This window comes from Numida meleagris, chromosome 4 (assembly GCF_002078875.1).
Source record: "Numida meleagris isolate 19003 breed g44 Domestic line chromosome 4, NumMel1.0, whole genome shotgun sequence".
NCBI lineage: Eukaryota > Metazoa > Chordata > Aves > Galliformes > Numididae > Numida > Numida meleagris.
Window position 1 is genome coordinate 42348580 of NC_034412.1, and position 16727 is coordinate 42365306.

The 16727-nt window shown below is 39.5% G+C and overlaps 1 protein-coding gene across 4 annotated transcripts in view; it reads left to right on the plus strand.

Moving 5' to 3' along the window:
* Positions 2192–16727, plus strand: part of LOC110397844 (melanopsin-like) — a 32620-nt gene continuing 18084 nt past the window's right edge. Inside the window, exons 1-3 of one of the 4 annotated variants that reach the window (XM_021394756.1) lie at positions 2192–2522; positions 14384–14458; positions 14681–14823. In XM_021394756.1, coding sequence (XP_021250431.1) covers positions 14456–14458; positions 14681–14823 — 146 coding nt within the window. In that variant the 5' untranslated portion in view covers positions 2192–2522; positions 14384–14455. Of the gene's footprint in view, positions 2523–4351; positions 4448–4636; positions 4965–14383; positions 14459–14680; positions 14824–16727 lie in introns of those variants that run through there. The other 3 variants (XR_002438009.1, XR_002438010.1, XR_002438011.1) reach the window with 3 other exon arrangements.

Below are 16727 nucleotides of genomic sequence, written 5' to 3' on the forward strand. Positions count from 1 at the left end.
GTTAAGTATGCTGCTTTTTGCTTAAGTGGGAATGCTGTAAGAAACAGATAAAATAATTTTGTTGCATGGTAGGTAATGGCTCTCAATTTGATAAATTTGCCAGCTGCTGTGGGAGCCTGTGGGACGGAAGGTGTGATATAAATATCGAAAATGTGTTATTGTTCACCCTGAATGAATCTGCCCCCCCCCCCCCCTCTTTTTAATATACTTCTTTTTTATATTCCTTTCCTGCATTTTCTTCTCTGTTTGGATGGTTTCTGCAAGTCCCCAGGTGGAACTACAGTCATTAGTTCTTTACACTTGGGTATCAACTGCCCTCACATTTTTCTGGCCTTTGTTAGGCAGTTATTTACTTTACTTGCTTTTCTCATTATTCAATCTTTCTGTCTTCTGGGACTAATTCCAAGGCAATTTCAACTTCAAGTGCTTTTCTCTCTAGCGGAGTATAAAATGCAAATTTGGTTCACGGTGCTTAGTGAGTCCAGTTTGTGTGGCTGTACTTGGTTGGTTTACTGTTTTTCTCCATGTACAAGGATTAAATACAATCAGCTGAAATAGAAATTCTTTAAGAAGGGCTAATCCTGATGTGAGTGCATAGAAGAGAGATATAAGGCAGCAGTCCAGTAAACCACCAGCTTGAGGCTTAGTTGCACTTAAATGCCATCATCCATGGAGCCAACTCAAGCTATCAATCAAAATCCTGTCAGTCTAAACAAGTCTGAAGCTTGAAAAAGTTGGCTTTATTTGGCATTTAATTTTCCCTTGGCATCCAAATCTTAGCTTTAATTGGAATATCTCACACAAAAAGAGTTACTTTCAAGTCCACCTGTGAGAGATATTGTGCACAGTGGTCTGATCTCTGAGAAGTTTCAGCTCCATCCTGCAGACATAATGTGAGAGTACATTATGTGCTTACACTGACTACTGCTTTCTTCAGGTGCTGGAACATTTTTGTCTAGGTTTCTGAGCATTGATTATAATCTTTGAATCCTTTGAGATAGTATTATTTTCCTGTTGCACATGGAAGTTCTTCACTCAATTCACTGTTTACTGTGTACCTCCTGTTTGGAAACTGGGCTGCTGAGCACCAGGATTACTACAAGCATTCAAGATGAGAAATGTTAGCATTGTATAAAGCCATGCTATTTGAAATGATTCTTCTCATATTTGTGGGAGTACTTAGTGTTAGCAATAGTAAAATCCTAAAATGAAAATTTAGAAAGCTACACAAGGCCAGTTGTGCTTTCGTACTTGTTGAGAAGTTCTTTCTCTTCCTTGGTTAAGCAGCACAGGACAAAAGGCAGTTTCAGACTTGGCTATCTCTTGTTGTGTCCTGGGGACACAGCAAAACACAGGTGCCAGTTGCACCTTACTCCTGAGGCCCAGAATAAGTGCTGTGACAAGTATTAAAAAACTCAGGGAGCCCACTGACTGTTTAGCCAACTCTGAATACCTGATAGATACCATCTATCCAGATGAGAAGGGGAGCATTTTTATTTTTTATAATCACAGCTAGCGAGAAAAGTTATTATTTTTATAATGCCCTTCTGGCCAAAGCAGCCTGCAAGAGAATGAAGAACTCAAAGAGAATGCCTTCATATCCCTGTGATTTTCATCATGTTTCAGTGCTTCTAAAGAGCTCAGCTTTACAAAAGTGACACCAATGAGGCACTGTGAGGTAAGAAGTACCTGTACCACACTTCATGCCATTCTCTTTATTTTCTATAGTCAGTCAAGCATCCTCATGGTGAACAGTGCAGTGATGCTTGAATGCTGAGCCATATGTTTGAAGATGGAATTTCAGTGATGCAGGGTCAGTAGCTGGGCAGCATCGATGCTTAATACTCAGCCCATGTTGCTCAGTATCTTAGCAGAAATACAGCTGTGTGTTCAGTGTGTGGCTGACCATTTGTGCCCATCTGCATGGCTCTAAGCTGCAGGGATGGAGCTAAGGGTCAGCAAGTAGGAAGCAAAGCTGGGTTTGAGCAAGGGGGGCAGTAGGGGAGCCTGGCTGCTGCTTCCAGCTACTTCAGGGGGTGTTCAAAGGGAGGCAGAGATAGGCTCCTGGCAGGAAAAGCATAAGAGGCCACGGGTGCCAGTGACTGTGAAGGAAATCCCTGATAATGCCCTCTGTCACTGGCTGCCCACGCTGCCCACCCGGGGAGCAGGTACAGGGCAGGAGCATGCTCAGCCCTGGGAGTGAGCATCGGGCTGGGAGGCGAGCTCCTCCAGCTGTCCGTTCTTTAAAATAAACATATTTAAAATGTCATCTTTTTGCACTTGTAAGGGTGGCAGTGGCGCCAGTCAGGCTGAATAATGGGATGGGTGTTTGCTGGGGGCTAGCGCCATGATTCGATATGCTGCTGGAGCTGGCAGACTGGGAGCAGAGGAGGGCTGGCTCACCCAGCAGATCTTTAAACACTGGCGCTGCAGATGCTCCACGGGATGAGCTGCGCATGTAGTGGTCCTGCGTGGAGCGGCTGTGCAGACAGCAGGGAGACACTATCAGCTGAACCTCAAACGTAAGTACCGAGAGGAAGGCTTTGAGAAGTGAGAGCTGTGCAGGGAAATGGGAAGGGAGCCTTTATCTCCTGCTTTATATGCTTGTCTTTCGAAGAAAGAAAAAATCTCGTAGAGTTTGTTTTCATTCGTTGAATATTGATTAATCTTTTGTGCAGCTGACGCAGATCTCCCCAGAGGAAAATATGGGAGTTATGTGCTGTTTTCTCTAGATTTTTAGGATGGATTTGGAGTTTAGCTTGGGAACGGGAAAACCCTGTCTGTGCAGAGGCAGATGTAGCAGGTGATTGTGCTGGTACCTGTCTCATTATCATGATGTAGTTGATTAAACCTTATTGTGACCTGATCACTAATGCTTGGAAAACTTTTATGAAAAGAGAAATAGTAAGTGAAATCTTAAAGCAGATTTCAGAGTTGTTATCCTTTTGTGGAGTCAATTATTGTAAAGTGTTATCAATGGCATGCTGTAGGGAGGTTTGTCAATTGTTTATATGGATAACTAGGATTATTTGAAAACATTCATGAAGAAAAGAGGATTTGGTTGTGCATTGCAAATAGGTTATGATGCAGAAAACTGTGATGGGTAATTCCTAGATAGGAGGAATTAGAGTGCTTCTGTCTTTATGCCCCCTATCTTACATATCTGTGACCTCATAACTTAAAATGCACAGATTTTAGGATCAAATATTTCCCACTCAATCTTTGATAACTTGACTGCACTCAATTAGTGAATCCAGCCCTAACATTTAAAGAAATCTACTATGAAAATTGCCTTCTTTTTCTACCAACTATCACACAAATTTTAAGAGTGTCAGAGAAAATTCAGCATGGAAGGAAAGCTGTGGGTGCCATCTCTTTGCGACAGGTCTTTCTGCTGTAGTAAATGAGAAAGAAAGAAAATGGAACAAGCTTTTTGTGGAACCTTCTTAGCTTTAAGTGATACCTAGATAGCTAAATCTAACAGCCAAGCATATAGGAGTTTAAGCCTGTAACTCGTAACTCAAAATCAAATCATTTAAATGCATCGAATGTGTCCTGGCACTGCTGGAGCTATTCTTTTCTCATCGATTTTGCCTTTTTTTATCATATTTTTATCAGGATGGCTGCATGGGTTATGTTTGCTGTTAAACTTTAGAGAAAGTTTCCTAGGAAATCCAAGTTTGTTTCCTGTCATTATTTACTCAGCATGTTTTGAACTACTTCATATTTGGTATTACTTTTTCTTGCCATAATCACAGCCTTGTAAAAACATGAGCACATGCAAATATACCTCATTAAGGACATAAAAGGTTTTAAAGTTGAAAATTTTTTATATTGTTTGCCTGCATTGCTTCTAGGAATTTCAGAGGTTGCAAATTATGTTGTAGGATGTCCTGTGCTTCCAGTGTGCAGGCGTGAAGACCTCCAGAGAGAGGGTGATTGATGGCAGTGGTCTGCCTGACCCAGCAGCTCCTGGTCAAGCTGGATTCCAAGCAGGATCACTGAGAGTCAACTGATAGACCAACTAACATATTGTACTCCATCAAACCACTGAAATAGATTTGTGAATTTTAGGTATACCCTAATAGAAAGTCTTCTAAACTGGTAGTTGTTATTCTGATGTTTACCATACAAATTGATAGAATACTCTGAGGAGCTGCTTAGTTCAATGGATGAGGAAGACCCGAAGACTTAACTGCTGGGGAAGGATTTATGCCAGATGCCCATGAAAGTTTGTATGCTTCCATCAGCGCAGCTGTGTTGCAAAAAAAAAAAAAAAAAAAAAAAAAAATTACTGGTCAGGTGAAATAAAGCCCATGCTGATTGGATGTTAATGTGCATAGCTTAAACAGCTGCAGCTAGTTTAGAGAGCAATGGGAAGGAGCATTGTTGAGCATGCTTCCTTTTCGTATCTGTTAAGCTAAAGCGTGAAGACAAACAATATCAGGTGAGAAGGAAATTTATTAATTTTTGAATTTTAAATAGGGTAAAGTATTTCCCTTAAACCTTCTGCAGACAATGACTCTTGTGATCAGCAAATTATGTGCATTTTTTAAAAATACATACCTAGTTTCTTATATATCTGGTAACTTTTGTCATGACTTTTTTTTTCTTTTAACTGAAAATACTGCTAAAATTCGAATAATTTAGCTGGTTGAACCTGTACCATGATAGAAAAACTTCCTTCATTGCATTCTAGTAATACTATTGCGTGGAAGACTGAGCATTAGCAAATGAGTTAAAGGTGAAGGCAGAGAGCCCCTGGATTTAGTGGTGCTGATTGGGAAAGCTCTTGTGGCGCTTCTTCAGGTTAGTACCAGTCAGCCACTCCTAAAGAAGCTGATGAGGAAAGGCAGCTTACCTTACATGCCAGTGGGTTGCCAGATGTGTATTTGCAGTCTCTCCTCAGCAGTGCACAAGGTTGCAGGATGATGGTGTTCTAGATAATGCATCAAGACCTTCAGGTAACACATTTGCAATAGAACTACTTCATGTTCATTGATAAAAATGATGAAATTGCTTTTTAATGCTATTATTAGCTCAGTGTTTGTTGTGAACACCACCTGATCACAATTTAAAAAAGCCAACAGAAATTAAACGTTTTTGTGGAATTGAGTGGACTGACAAAGTCCAGCATAGGCTCAAATTTGAGGCATGGACAGTGCATTGGTAGACTTTCAATTGTTTATTTTGGGAGACTGTCTGCTGCATATTAGTTTACCAGCTTGTTTATATACTTTTTAAAAATACGGGTTCAGAAGGAGCTGTTTTTTGTCTGTGATAAGAGGTACAACACCTCAAAAAACTTGTGGGGACTTCCCATGTCTTTCTGATTCAATGCAGAAAACAGGCTTATGCCTAACATACTTGTGGGCTTCTTTTTTTCCCTTTTTTTTTTTTTCCTTCTCAGCTCGTAAGAGGAAGCTGGCTTGTACTGAGATTCTCTCTTCTGGTAGCTTCTTACAGAGCTTCAAACTGAAGCTGCAAAAGCGATATATGGGTTACTTCAAATATACTTCATATCTAAGGATAATTGTGCAGACAAGAAGATGATGTGTGTCCCAGTGCTAAAACTTTCATTACATTTTGTAGGGTCTTGAAAAGTGTCCTGTGAAAGTTATGCAGAGGAAAAGATAATTCTCAATGTAAATGAAACAAGAGATCAAATTGGAACTACTGCGTTGTTGTCCTGATGCTTCTTCAGATCAAGATAAAGGCACTTACCTTTAAGAGAGATGTTGTTGCTTCCTCCAAAACAAGTGCTGCTGTGAGATAATCAAGATTTTTTGAGAGATACAGAAGTCACTTTTAATATTCCTACCAAACATGTCACCAAATGCTCCGTTATTTATAAGACTCTGAGTCCCTGGGTTGCTGTGATTGCTCTCTAATTATGTCCATATCACAGTTTCTTATCAGTTTGTCATTGTTGCTTAAGTCTTCCTCTGAAATATGTCTTCAGTACTGTAGTAGCTTGTTAATCTCAAATACGTTTGCCAGTTACGCTTGTTCTTCTGAAGTAAGCTTATTTCTCTAGCAATGCCACTCCACACCACCTAGGGGAAAAAGCATATATATATAGGTTCTTCATAGGTTCTTTTTTTTTTTGTCTTTCACCAAGTAATTGAAACAATATTTAATTTTACTTTTGTTCTAGTACCTTATTTTTTTTAATGCTTTGTGATGTTGCATTCCTGACATCCTGGAATATTTTAGGTTGGAAGTGTGGTTGTCAAGTCCCACCTCCTGTTTCAAGCAGGGATAACTTCAATGTTTTGAAACTTTCTGTGGATGATGATTGCACCGCCTCCCTGTTTCAGTGCTTCACAAATCTTTCTGAATGTTTTGCCAGCTACAAGTGTCAAACAAACTGAAGGAAAGAGCTGAGTGCTACAGAGTTCATAACAATGTCGCTGATACGCCAGAATTTAGCAGATCAAGAATCACAGAGCAATGTTGCATGTGCTGTATTTCCCATGTTTTTTTCCCTGAGCATCTGCTGCCAGATATCAGGTGTAAGACACAGGAGCTGATGGAGCTCTGCTCTGATTCATTTTACAAGTTTTCACATACCTAAGCTTACATGAGGAAATAACGAATATGGCATCCAAAAAGTGGAGGTTTGCTTTAAGCGGCCCTTGCTACCCATGACCAGAATTTCTACAAAATTTCCCAAGTTGGTGCAAAACATCTCTGGTGTCAGGCATTCCATTAACAATATTTGCTCCTGCAAAGCTATCAGGGAAATGTAGAGAGCAGATTCTCTGGCAAAACAGCAGATATTTACACACAGCTAGTAAAAAGTAAAAGTGATGCATAACTGAATTGTAGCTAGTAGAGGAGATGTGTTCATTACGCTTCCTTCATCATTCACCATGAACCGTTCATTGTGAGTTGCAGAATAAAAATATACATAGCAGATAATTTGGCAGCAGAGCAAACACACAGTGATGGAAAAAATATTAGTTATATTATTGGTGATAATTTTCAAATTAGTGTTAGAAGCTCTATACAGAATTTCTGAGTTATCAACTTCTTGATTAACTATTTTATTAAAAGGCATTATCATTTTGAAATACCTCTTTGAAAAGCTGTTATTAGTTCTTGATTTCTTTCTTTCTTTCTTTGTTTACTACAGAACCCATAAAAATAAGCACGCATTTCCATGGAATCTCCTTTAAGTTGCAGGACATGCTTCACAAAGCAGCTCTTGCACACAGACCCCTGCGCAGCATCAGTGTAGGTTTCCTTGAGAAGTGAAGCAGTGCAATGAAACGGCTTCTGATGTTAGAGGCAGTGAGTAAGACCAGAGGTGGCTGGTGAAGGATTGGCTCCCTAGGTTATCAAAAGTAAGGAAGAATATATATAGTTTTTTTTCCAAATAAAATACAAGCAGATAGTTTTCCAGAAGCCAGAGTGTGTATTCAAACCCTTTGAAGCCACAGACCGAGATGTTACGTCCATTGACAGAGATCAGAATTTCAAAATGCAGGGCCTTGTGGAAAAGCAATGACAGTTCTCAGTATGCTCATTTAAAAGTAGCAAGGTGTGGGCATCACCCGGCATTTATGTTCCACTGCTATGGTGTATAAATGACTTTTCCCTGAAGACAGAAGTTTATGTATTAAAGAATAACTCTGATATCACATTTTAACAGCATATGCTTTTCTTCAATGTGTCCTAGCTCTCTGAAAAACATATCCTGAAATTTCTGCCTTGTTCTCCTATGCTAGCAGTAATCTGTTCCCTCATGGACAAAAGAAATATGCACTGAGTTGTGACAGTTCAGATAATTTTGATGCAGTGCTAGCATTGATTATGTTTGTTCAGTCTGTTGCCTCCCTAGGCACGCATAGCTCATGCTGTTGTTTGGGTTGTATTTGAGCACAGCCTCTGATCATTTAGAAAGGGTTTATGACCAAGGGGACAAAGGAGTGGGCTGCGCTGGTGTGCAGGCCTGCGACAGGTGAGAAGGGCAAGGTGGACTGAGTCCCAGCTCAGTTGGGTATAAACAGCTTCCTGTGGCGGGCTTCTATTTACTTGTTTTTCAAAAAGGCTCAAGTCTTGGTTCTTTTGGGTTTTGCACTTTCAGGTTTGATGTGGTCATGTTTAAACAGAATGCATAGATTCTGTTGGGGAATGCTTTTGGAAGACCTAGATAGCACTCCCTGTCTTGGGTGAGATCCCAAACTAGTACTGGAATGGGAATGTTCTCAGAAAACAAGCCTTTAGTATCTTACTTTGAAACTTCCAGGTCTTGGTGGAGGGAGGGTGGAAAACTGCTGCCTCAACGGTTGACTACAGGACAATGGAATAAAGCAGAGGAAAAAAAAAAAATGCTAGTTTGTCAATGCTCTCCACAGACACGCAGGAATGAGTAACACAGCATTCCTCCCATGGCCTGGGTTTTGTTGGCATGCTTAGCTGAGTAACTTATAAAACTTCCAGTAAGCAGTCACATTTCGTAACCCTTGTCCAAGTGGTGCAGATAATGCTCAAGCTGAACCATAATACAGCTGTGCTTTTTTTTTTAATAATTTACCCAAAGAAGCAAACTTCAGGTAAAGTTTTCATCTCCAGAGAGATGAAAATAAGTCCACTGAAAAGCTAGATAGCTTTGTAACAAGTAATAAGATATTTAAACTGTGTGTTTTTGCTTTTATTTGTTACATCTGATTGCTGTATTATTTTCATGTCTATTATTTTTACATCATGCCTTATTACTTATAAAAGAGATGCACTGCTAATACTCTTTGTTCGCATTGGCTCAAAAGACTGGATATGTAGACATCTGAGTATGCCTAACTTGATGAGCAACTAATAGTTTTACTCTCATGGTATTGACAACTTACAAATAATAGCAACTTAGTTTTTGCTGATTTTATCTCTTTGTTGGTTTTTTTTTTTTTCCTAATGCCTCTCATGAATGTTGTTTGATTGATTGGAAGTATGAGAAGCTTAAGTACAGATAGCTAGGACCTGAAAAAAACATCTTTCTAAACATGAGACCTTGAGGACATCTTGTCAAACTAGTGGGAGTTCATGCAAGGGAGACAGCTGGTATTATTTCCATCTCTGTAAATACCCAATATTTGAGGCACACAAACATGCCTTTGGTCATTTTCATCTCGCCCCAGGCTGGGAGTTTGGCACTAAATTATTCTCATGACACAGCACAGAATTTTTCCAAATGAGCCTTGGAGTCAAGTAAGAAGTGCTTTTTCTCAGCTGTCTGCCTAGTTCAGTAGCAGCCCAGAACAATGTTCTGGAATGGCATTAGTTAGATATAAATTTTCTTACAGCAAAAGTCTCAGTTTTTTTTCCACAAGTTTTCAAATCTGTTTCTTTTTCTTTTTTTTTTTTCTTCCCTGAGAGCCCAAGTAAACTGAACCAGGACTTCTTAAAAAAAATTCTCCGTGGACATTCGAACAAATCTTGATGGATAACTGCATACCCAGTCACAACTTCTATCTTCAAGAAAAATTCTCAGACTGCAGTTATTCCTTCTCTCTCCTCTCCCCCAATTTTCTGTCCCACTTTTTGCTGTTCTCCACCTCCTTTGCATCTCTGTTTTGCACTGTATGGCTATGACTTCTGCATGGGTCTGTAAGTCAAGTGCCATACAAACTAAGGACCTCCATCTGGACAAACACTAGCCTAGGTCTGGCCTGCAGTGCTCAACTGCCTCTGGCATTTGACCTGTTGTGTGGGGCTCTGGCTCTCTCTTTCCTTGCTTGTTGCTTTCGGATGAGCTGCATCACATTCACAGTTCAGCTTACTAAGTTAATTATCGTTTCAGTCTGCATTGTAAATGTGTGCTGGCGTGCTCCTGGTATGAACTGACTGGAATGAACTGTGGAAGAAGAGTGTCACCTGGAGACTGATAGGAAAAGTAACTTTTCCCTTTGTGGATGATCATTGTTTGATTTGACTCTCTGCCGGTCAAGTTAGTTTCTACTTACTCTGCAGTATTGCTTTCATAGTACTATCAACCAAAACAAGCAAAGTTGTTTTGGTTTTATTTTTTAATACCCGAATTAATTAACAATATTTTCCATAATTAATTACTATTCGTTAAATATCTGACCATTACTGGCTCTACAGTTGTTACCACATAGCAACTATCTTCCATTTGCTGAGTCAAGATTCATTAAGCTCCACATTTTGTTGTCATTTCAAACCAGATTATACTTCTTAATGAAACAACGTCTTACAGTGAACCTCAACGAAATTGCCAGCAACTTGGCAACTGTTACCTGATGGCTGCTTCATCTGAACAAGCTGTCTCTATAGGAAGTGCAGACTAATGTACTGATTGCTCTTATCCCATCATGCCTGAATATTGTTTACTGTTTTCCTTTAAATTTTCAAGTTGTGATTGTATAGATGTAAGGACTTTTTGTTTAGTAAAATCAAAGTCTACTATATGAGCCTTAGTAGTGTGTGAGCACAGAGAAGCTGCTATGCTGTTAATTCAGTCTCTTGCTAGTGCACGTTAATCCTCTATGTAAGCAAGCCTTACTTAAGCTCATTTCACTGTAAATCATCTCCACAGGATGAGCTTGCTTCCATGATCAAGATCAGAGCATAAATAAGGCTTTGGATACTCTTGTATCCATCTAATGCAGATCACATCACCATTTCTGGATTTGATCTGTTATTTCTTAGCCATTGATTGAAACATGCCCTCCTCTTCTCATTTTAACCAATTTTTTTGCCTTCTACATTGTAATCTTTATTAATCTCACCAGCTGGGAAGCAGAAACAGATGGCTCCAATTATTTGGACATTATTTTATCACTAAAAATCAAATTGAAAAAGCTCTCATAGAATAAATTTCCCCATCTGTTAAGTCTTCCGTTTTTATTTTTGGAGAAATAGACCAAGGTTATTTTTGTATCTGGTGCCTTCTTCTTTTGCCAGCTACTTGAGGGACAGCTGATAATTGTTTATCTTTCATTTGCTTGCAGATCTGTTAGTTGTCCTTCCAAGAAAGCCCTCCAAGCAGCCATGGAGGTGACAGCTTTTTGATGTCATAGTCACATCTCACATAAGGGTACGACAACATTGTGATTGATGCAAGTTGTCAGGTCCAACAATCAAAACGCAAGTGATTGTAAAATTAACTTGGAACAAGCTAAAGGAAGTCAGCAAGTATGCCAGAAGCTGGCCCTGATGCAATTACTGGCATTTTTCACAGACTGCTTGTTTACATTTCTATTTTTGAGTGGGAGAGTCAAATCGTTATGGACATTGTCTTTAAAATCTGCACTCAGGATATGGTTGTGTCTTTATCACATCCTTTGATTCTTCTCAAGTCATCAAAAGGAGGAAGTAAAGCCAACCTGGGAGACAAATGCATAGGTGAAAACGTCTCACATGAGCCCTTGAAAACTTGTGTCACCCATTAAAGAGTCAATATATTGGCTGAACAAAATGTCAAGTGTTCCTTCATTATCTCTTAAATCATGTCATTACAGAGAAGGAGCCAGACTGGCTTATACGGAATAGGCTTTTCATCCTACTTCATGTGGCCATGATGATATGGAGTTCCCATTGAATACAATTTATCAGACTCGTTGTGCTAAGTCAAGAGCAGCCCTGCATTTTCACAGCAGTGTGAAAAGCTGAAGCTGGGGAGAGCATCTTGCACTACATCTTTAAAGTCTGTATTTTTGCAGGCTTCTCAGCTGCACGTTCAGGAGGTCTAAGTTCTCTGTTAATGAAATGAAAATGAACAGACTGAAGTAAAACTGAGCATATGTCATTTTGTTGCTAAAAGAAGGTAGTATAAACTAAACCTCATAAAACCACAATAATGATTGTACCGAACGTGACCTATTGTGCTTTGTTGCTGTTCTGGTTACTGAGTCATCTGGATAAAATTGTAATAGTTTCATTGTTTTTCTTGGGATTGGAGTGGAAGAAATTTGAAAAATTCTTGTATAGTTTTTTAATTTTAATTTTTCATGAGAAATCAGAGAAAACATACAGAGTTGTAATAGCAAAATCAGCTTCTCATTAGAGTGCATGACAAGGGCTTCAATTTTTTTTGTATTTAAATATATTTCAAGTCCTAATCCTCATATAGCAAATATTTACATAAGCAAGTATATAGCTTGTTAATCAAAATTAACATATCGGTCAGCTTCTCAGAGATGGTGTTGTGGGAAAAGAGAAAAATCTTCTATGAATATCCTAAAGCCTTGGTGATAGTTCTTGTTTTCCTCCTGTTGATTTATTCTGGGCTGAGAAAGACTGCGTTAGAAAAGGAACATTTGTTCAACAGAGTAGAGTTTAAATTCTCAGACTTACGTGTATTTAAATTGTTATTCTTAACTTTTTATTTTGTGGAATTATGCCAAATCAGTGAAATATGTGACTAAAATGAAGTATAAATTCTCTTTAATTAGCTTTGGAGCCATTTGTATCATTTTTGCCTCTTTTATTTAGGGAATATTCACTAGTGTGATGCAATTATTTTGGAAAAAACTATATGTGCATATTTATCAGCACATTTATCTTGTTAGATTCGTATTCCGGTGTTGTAAATAGTCTTCCGTTTTCATCTTGCCATACAGCTGGGTGCATGCCATGTGCTGCTACATCAGGGCAGCACTGACAGATTGAATTAGTAGCTGTTTTCTCATTCAGATCTTAATGTTGCTATCACTAAGGTTAACAAACTAACAAAAGCAGATGTGGTATTTTACAGACTTCTTTGTAAGCAAGATGACTTCTCCAAAGCTTGTGTTCATCTAAACAGTGTCCCCACTCTAAAGGCTTGCTAAGATCTCAGGTCTTGTGTAACCCCCAGAATTCACTGCCTTCCAGATTCCAGTCTGTAAGCTTCAGTAGTTCACATTTTGTCCTGTCATTGAGAGTTTACAAACTGTTAGCAGAGCTTAAAAATTACAATGCTTTTCAGCTTTTGACAGAGCTCATCACTAATAATGAAATAAATGGGGCCAAAGCATCCAAGTTAGCTTCCCCTCAGCAGAAGGAAAAGGAGAACTCCCTTTGGGTGTGAACTTCATAGCCTGTTTCTCAAATGAGTTTCTGTAGCAGTGGGTTCCCAGTATGAAGAGGTAATGCTTAATGTGTATGACTGGCAAGTACTACTTGCCCTGAAGCATATCATTTTATATCATACCCCTCTGTATAAGGGTAAATCCTGAGCATCATTACTAGATAGCAAGAAAAGGAAAAAAAAAAAAGAGGAGTCACTTTCTCACCTGCTTTTAGCGTCTTCAGCATGCATTGCCATGAATTAGACAGGGGTCTGATTTGGTGCACGCATTGTTAAGAAGATGAGGTTTGAGGGAAGAAGAGTGAAGTTTGTCATGGATATTTGCATGCCACAGCCCTGAAATGACCCAGGCAGCTTGGCTATGAAAGCATGGAGCCACCTGCTCTTGGTGTCATCGAACAGCCATGGTTACATTTTTCCACTGAGCCACCTTCCCATATACTGCTAGCTCTCACACCTCTTTAAGAGTGAGTGCGACATGGAGACGCAATTTTTCTTGCTGCTTAACCACTGGGAATGGCTATGACACCTATCATTGGAGTCAGTATCAGCAGATAATCCCTTTCATTACTTTCTTCTTCTACAAGGATGCCATCTTTGATGCAGTGCCACTTTGGTGGAGGCCATCCTTTTAGTGGTAGAATCTGACAGCACTCAGAGATCTTGAATTCCACTTTCTGCTTTGAAGCTGTAGTTTTTGTACCATTTAAGATATTGTTTCAGTCCCAGGGGCTTTGTTCCCACTATTTCTGCTCCAGAGCCACTATTTTGTGGATGTTCAGAATGTGCTGTGCATTTCACTCCCTGTTGCTGAAAGCGCAGTGCCCCCAGAAGCACCTCAGTAGCATCACACAATTATCGTGGTAATGCTTATGGCTAGAAAACAGCTGTTGTGGAAGGAACTGTTGTATGCACACCTCGTAGGTAAGTGAGGAATAGCGGAAAGGAGAAAAAGCAGTGTGAGAAACTATGGGAACTAGGAGCCAGCAACGGCAGAGAAAAAGCTGTTCTCATCATTTCCAAGTGGCCCCTTCAATATCTTCAATACATCCAGCTAGGCAATATTTATCATGTTGAACCTGTTCACCTTGAAGGCTATTTGCCTGCCTTGGTAAATAAGGGTTGCCATCAGGCTGATGATTCAGCATCTGCTCATCAGTAATGCTGATGAGAGCTGAGTGGATTCGCTGCAAGCCGTTCTGTTACCACATTTATCCAGTGGTTAGTCTGAATTGGTTTCAAAAAATACATAGGCTGTTGGTGGTGTTTGTTTTTTTTTCCCCCTCCATATACTGATGTTAAAGAACAGTGAAAGAAGTGTCAAGGCTATCTGATGTATTTGTACTTGCGCAGGTAGTGCTATCGCTGCTGTGGTGTTCCTCCGATCTCCTGCCTTTCCCATGACGATTTCCCAGTGTTTGCATTATGGTAAGTCAGTTGTTCCTTTGTGTGTTTTCTGTAGTGGTTAAAAATGTAATGAATGATACCTGAAGGAAACCTGATTTTACCGTGATAGCAGCACAGAAGTGTCTATGTGTTTTGGAAGTGAGTGCTCTGTCTCCCTTCACCAGTTTGACATACTAAGCAAGTGCTCCCAGGAATACACATGCTGAATGTTCTCAGTTTTCCTTTCCTTTGTTTTCTATCCAGGATTTGAACGTGGGCACCCAGCCACACACTGTGACCAAGTCAGAGATCCCAGACCATGTTCTTTACACAGTAGGGACATGCGTTCTTGTTATTGGCTGCATTGGCATCATAGGAAACCTCCTAGTTCTCTATGCATTTTACAGGTACTCAGATTTATTTCCTTTCCCAGCTTGCCTTGTAGTGCATCTGCATCTCTGTGAAGGTGTTCTGCATGGATTTCTTCTTGGGTTAGAACTTCAAGCAAAGGCTGATGATACCAGTTAGGTACACCTCACATACATCCATGCACATCACCAGTGTACTCCTGTGTAAATTCATCATGTTTTAGGGATTCTAAGAAAATGAGGGAAAAAACTCATAGACCCTCGACTTAGTAAGAATTCTAAATAAAAGTTTAAGAAAAAGTTTAATACTTTTGATAATAAGCAGACCCTCTGTTGCAAACTCCTTCACTTCCCCCACAGAATCTGCAGACTGCTTGACTATAGATGATGTTCTTCCCATCAGCCCAGATTATCCTGAAAGAACCAAGGAAGCAATGTGCTACATGAACGAGCTCATGCCATCAATGTGTTCCCTGCTTCAGGCAGATCATAGGATTTCTGTCAGTTTGTGTGCTTTCTGGGTTTCTGACAGTGTAATAGATGGTCAAAGCTACTGCATCTAGAGTACATAAAAGTCTCATGGAAAAAAAGGAAAAGCTGCCGTCTACTCCACGCTATGATGCTAGAAATTCCAAATCCTTTTTGCTCACTGTCAGTTGTCATCATGTGTTTTGATTCAGTGATGCAATGCCAAAAACACCAGGCCATAATTAATCAAGCATCAGTTTACTATTTGCAAATGTTAAAGCAAACAAAAGAGTTCAGCGGTTTTGAATAACTGGGTTTTGCAGTTATAGATTGCTTTATGATTTCTAGCATGGCTTTTCCATTTCTAGCATGGTTTCTCCATTTCTCTTGAAATTAGTTTTTTTTTTCAGCTGGCACAATGAAAGCATTAAACCCTCAAAGTGAGAGAATCTCTGTAGGCAGATGAGCCCTCTCACCCACCTGCTGCAGACAATTAAGAGAGCCGTGATTTTGTAAGAACTGCAGAAATAGTGTGATGGCCTTGCAATTTATTTCTCAATATTTAGTAATATGAAGAAAGGCATTCACATTAGTTGCAAATATTGTTATATTGGAAGCACATCAGAGAGGCCTCAACTGATAGGCTGAAGGAATTACTCAGAAAATTTATTTCAAGTCATTTAGAATTTCTTGAAATTCCATGCAGTTTTCAAGAACAAAACTGTTTATAAAATCCTGTTTGTTGCCTGCATCTAGAAGAATGTGAAAAGTCACCTCTTTTTGTATTCTGTGTACCTCGCACTATGAAAGTCTTGAATTCAAACTCCAGGTATCAAATTTCTTAATTTAGCTATGCAACCAAAACAGCGTTTCACTCTGAGGGGCAAGCAGTTCAGCATTACACCTCAGCATATCCATCAGAAGTGCCAACTGTAAGGTAGAAGTAAGATGAACTCATGAGTTAATTTAATGTACCTTTTGGGGCATAACATTTAATCAGCAGAATGAAGGAATATTCAGCCAGATAATCCAAACTAAAAGAGAGGTGTTCATTATTATGTTAACAGCATTTTTATTCCCCTTAGCTAGGGCCAAGGGCAGTCTCAAATACCAGTTGAAGGATTCCTAGGAGATCAAAACTACAGGTTACCTGAAGCGCATTTTTCAACTTCAGAGACTAGTATTGCTCAGTGCAGCACACGCTTGCTGATGCTTTTACAGGGAACCAAGGAAAGAGGCAGACTGCTCTTCTCTTGAAAAAAAACGTGTGTTTAAGGATAGCTGGAATTCTTCCTCTGTTGGAAGAGAAAGGTGGTTTTTTTGTTATCTCTCCTGCCTCTGTCAATCATCATTTTGAAATGACTGCATCTTTAGCTGTGGTAATTGACTGATGGTTGGCAGTTGATTGAATGGCAATAACTGCTCATTGCCACCTGGAGACTGTTGATGCTAGTAAATAAAACAATCAAGATAGC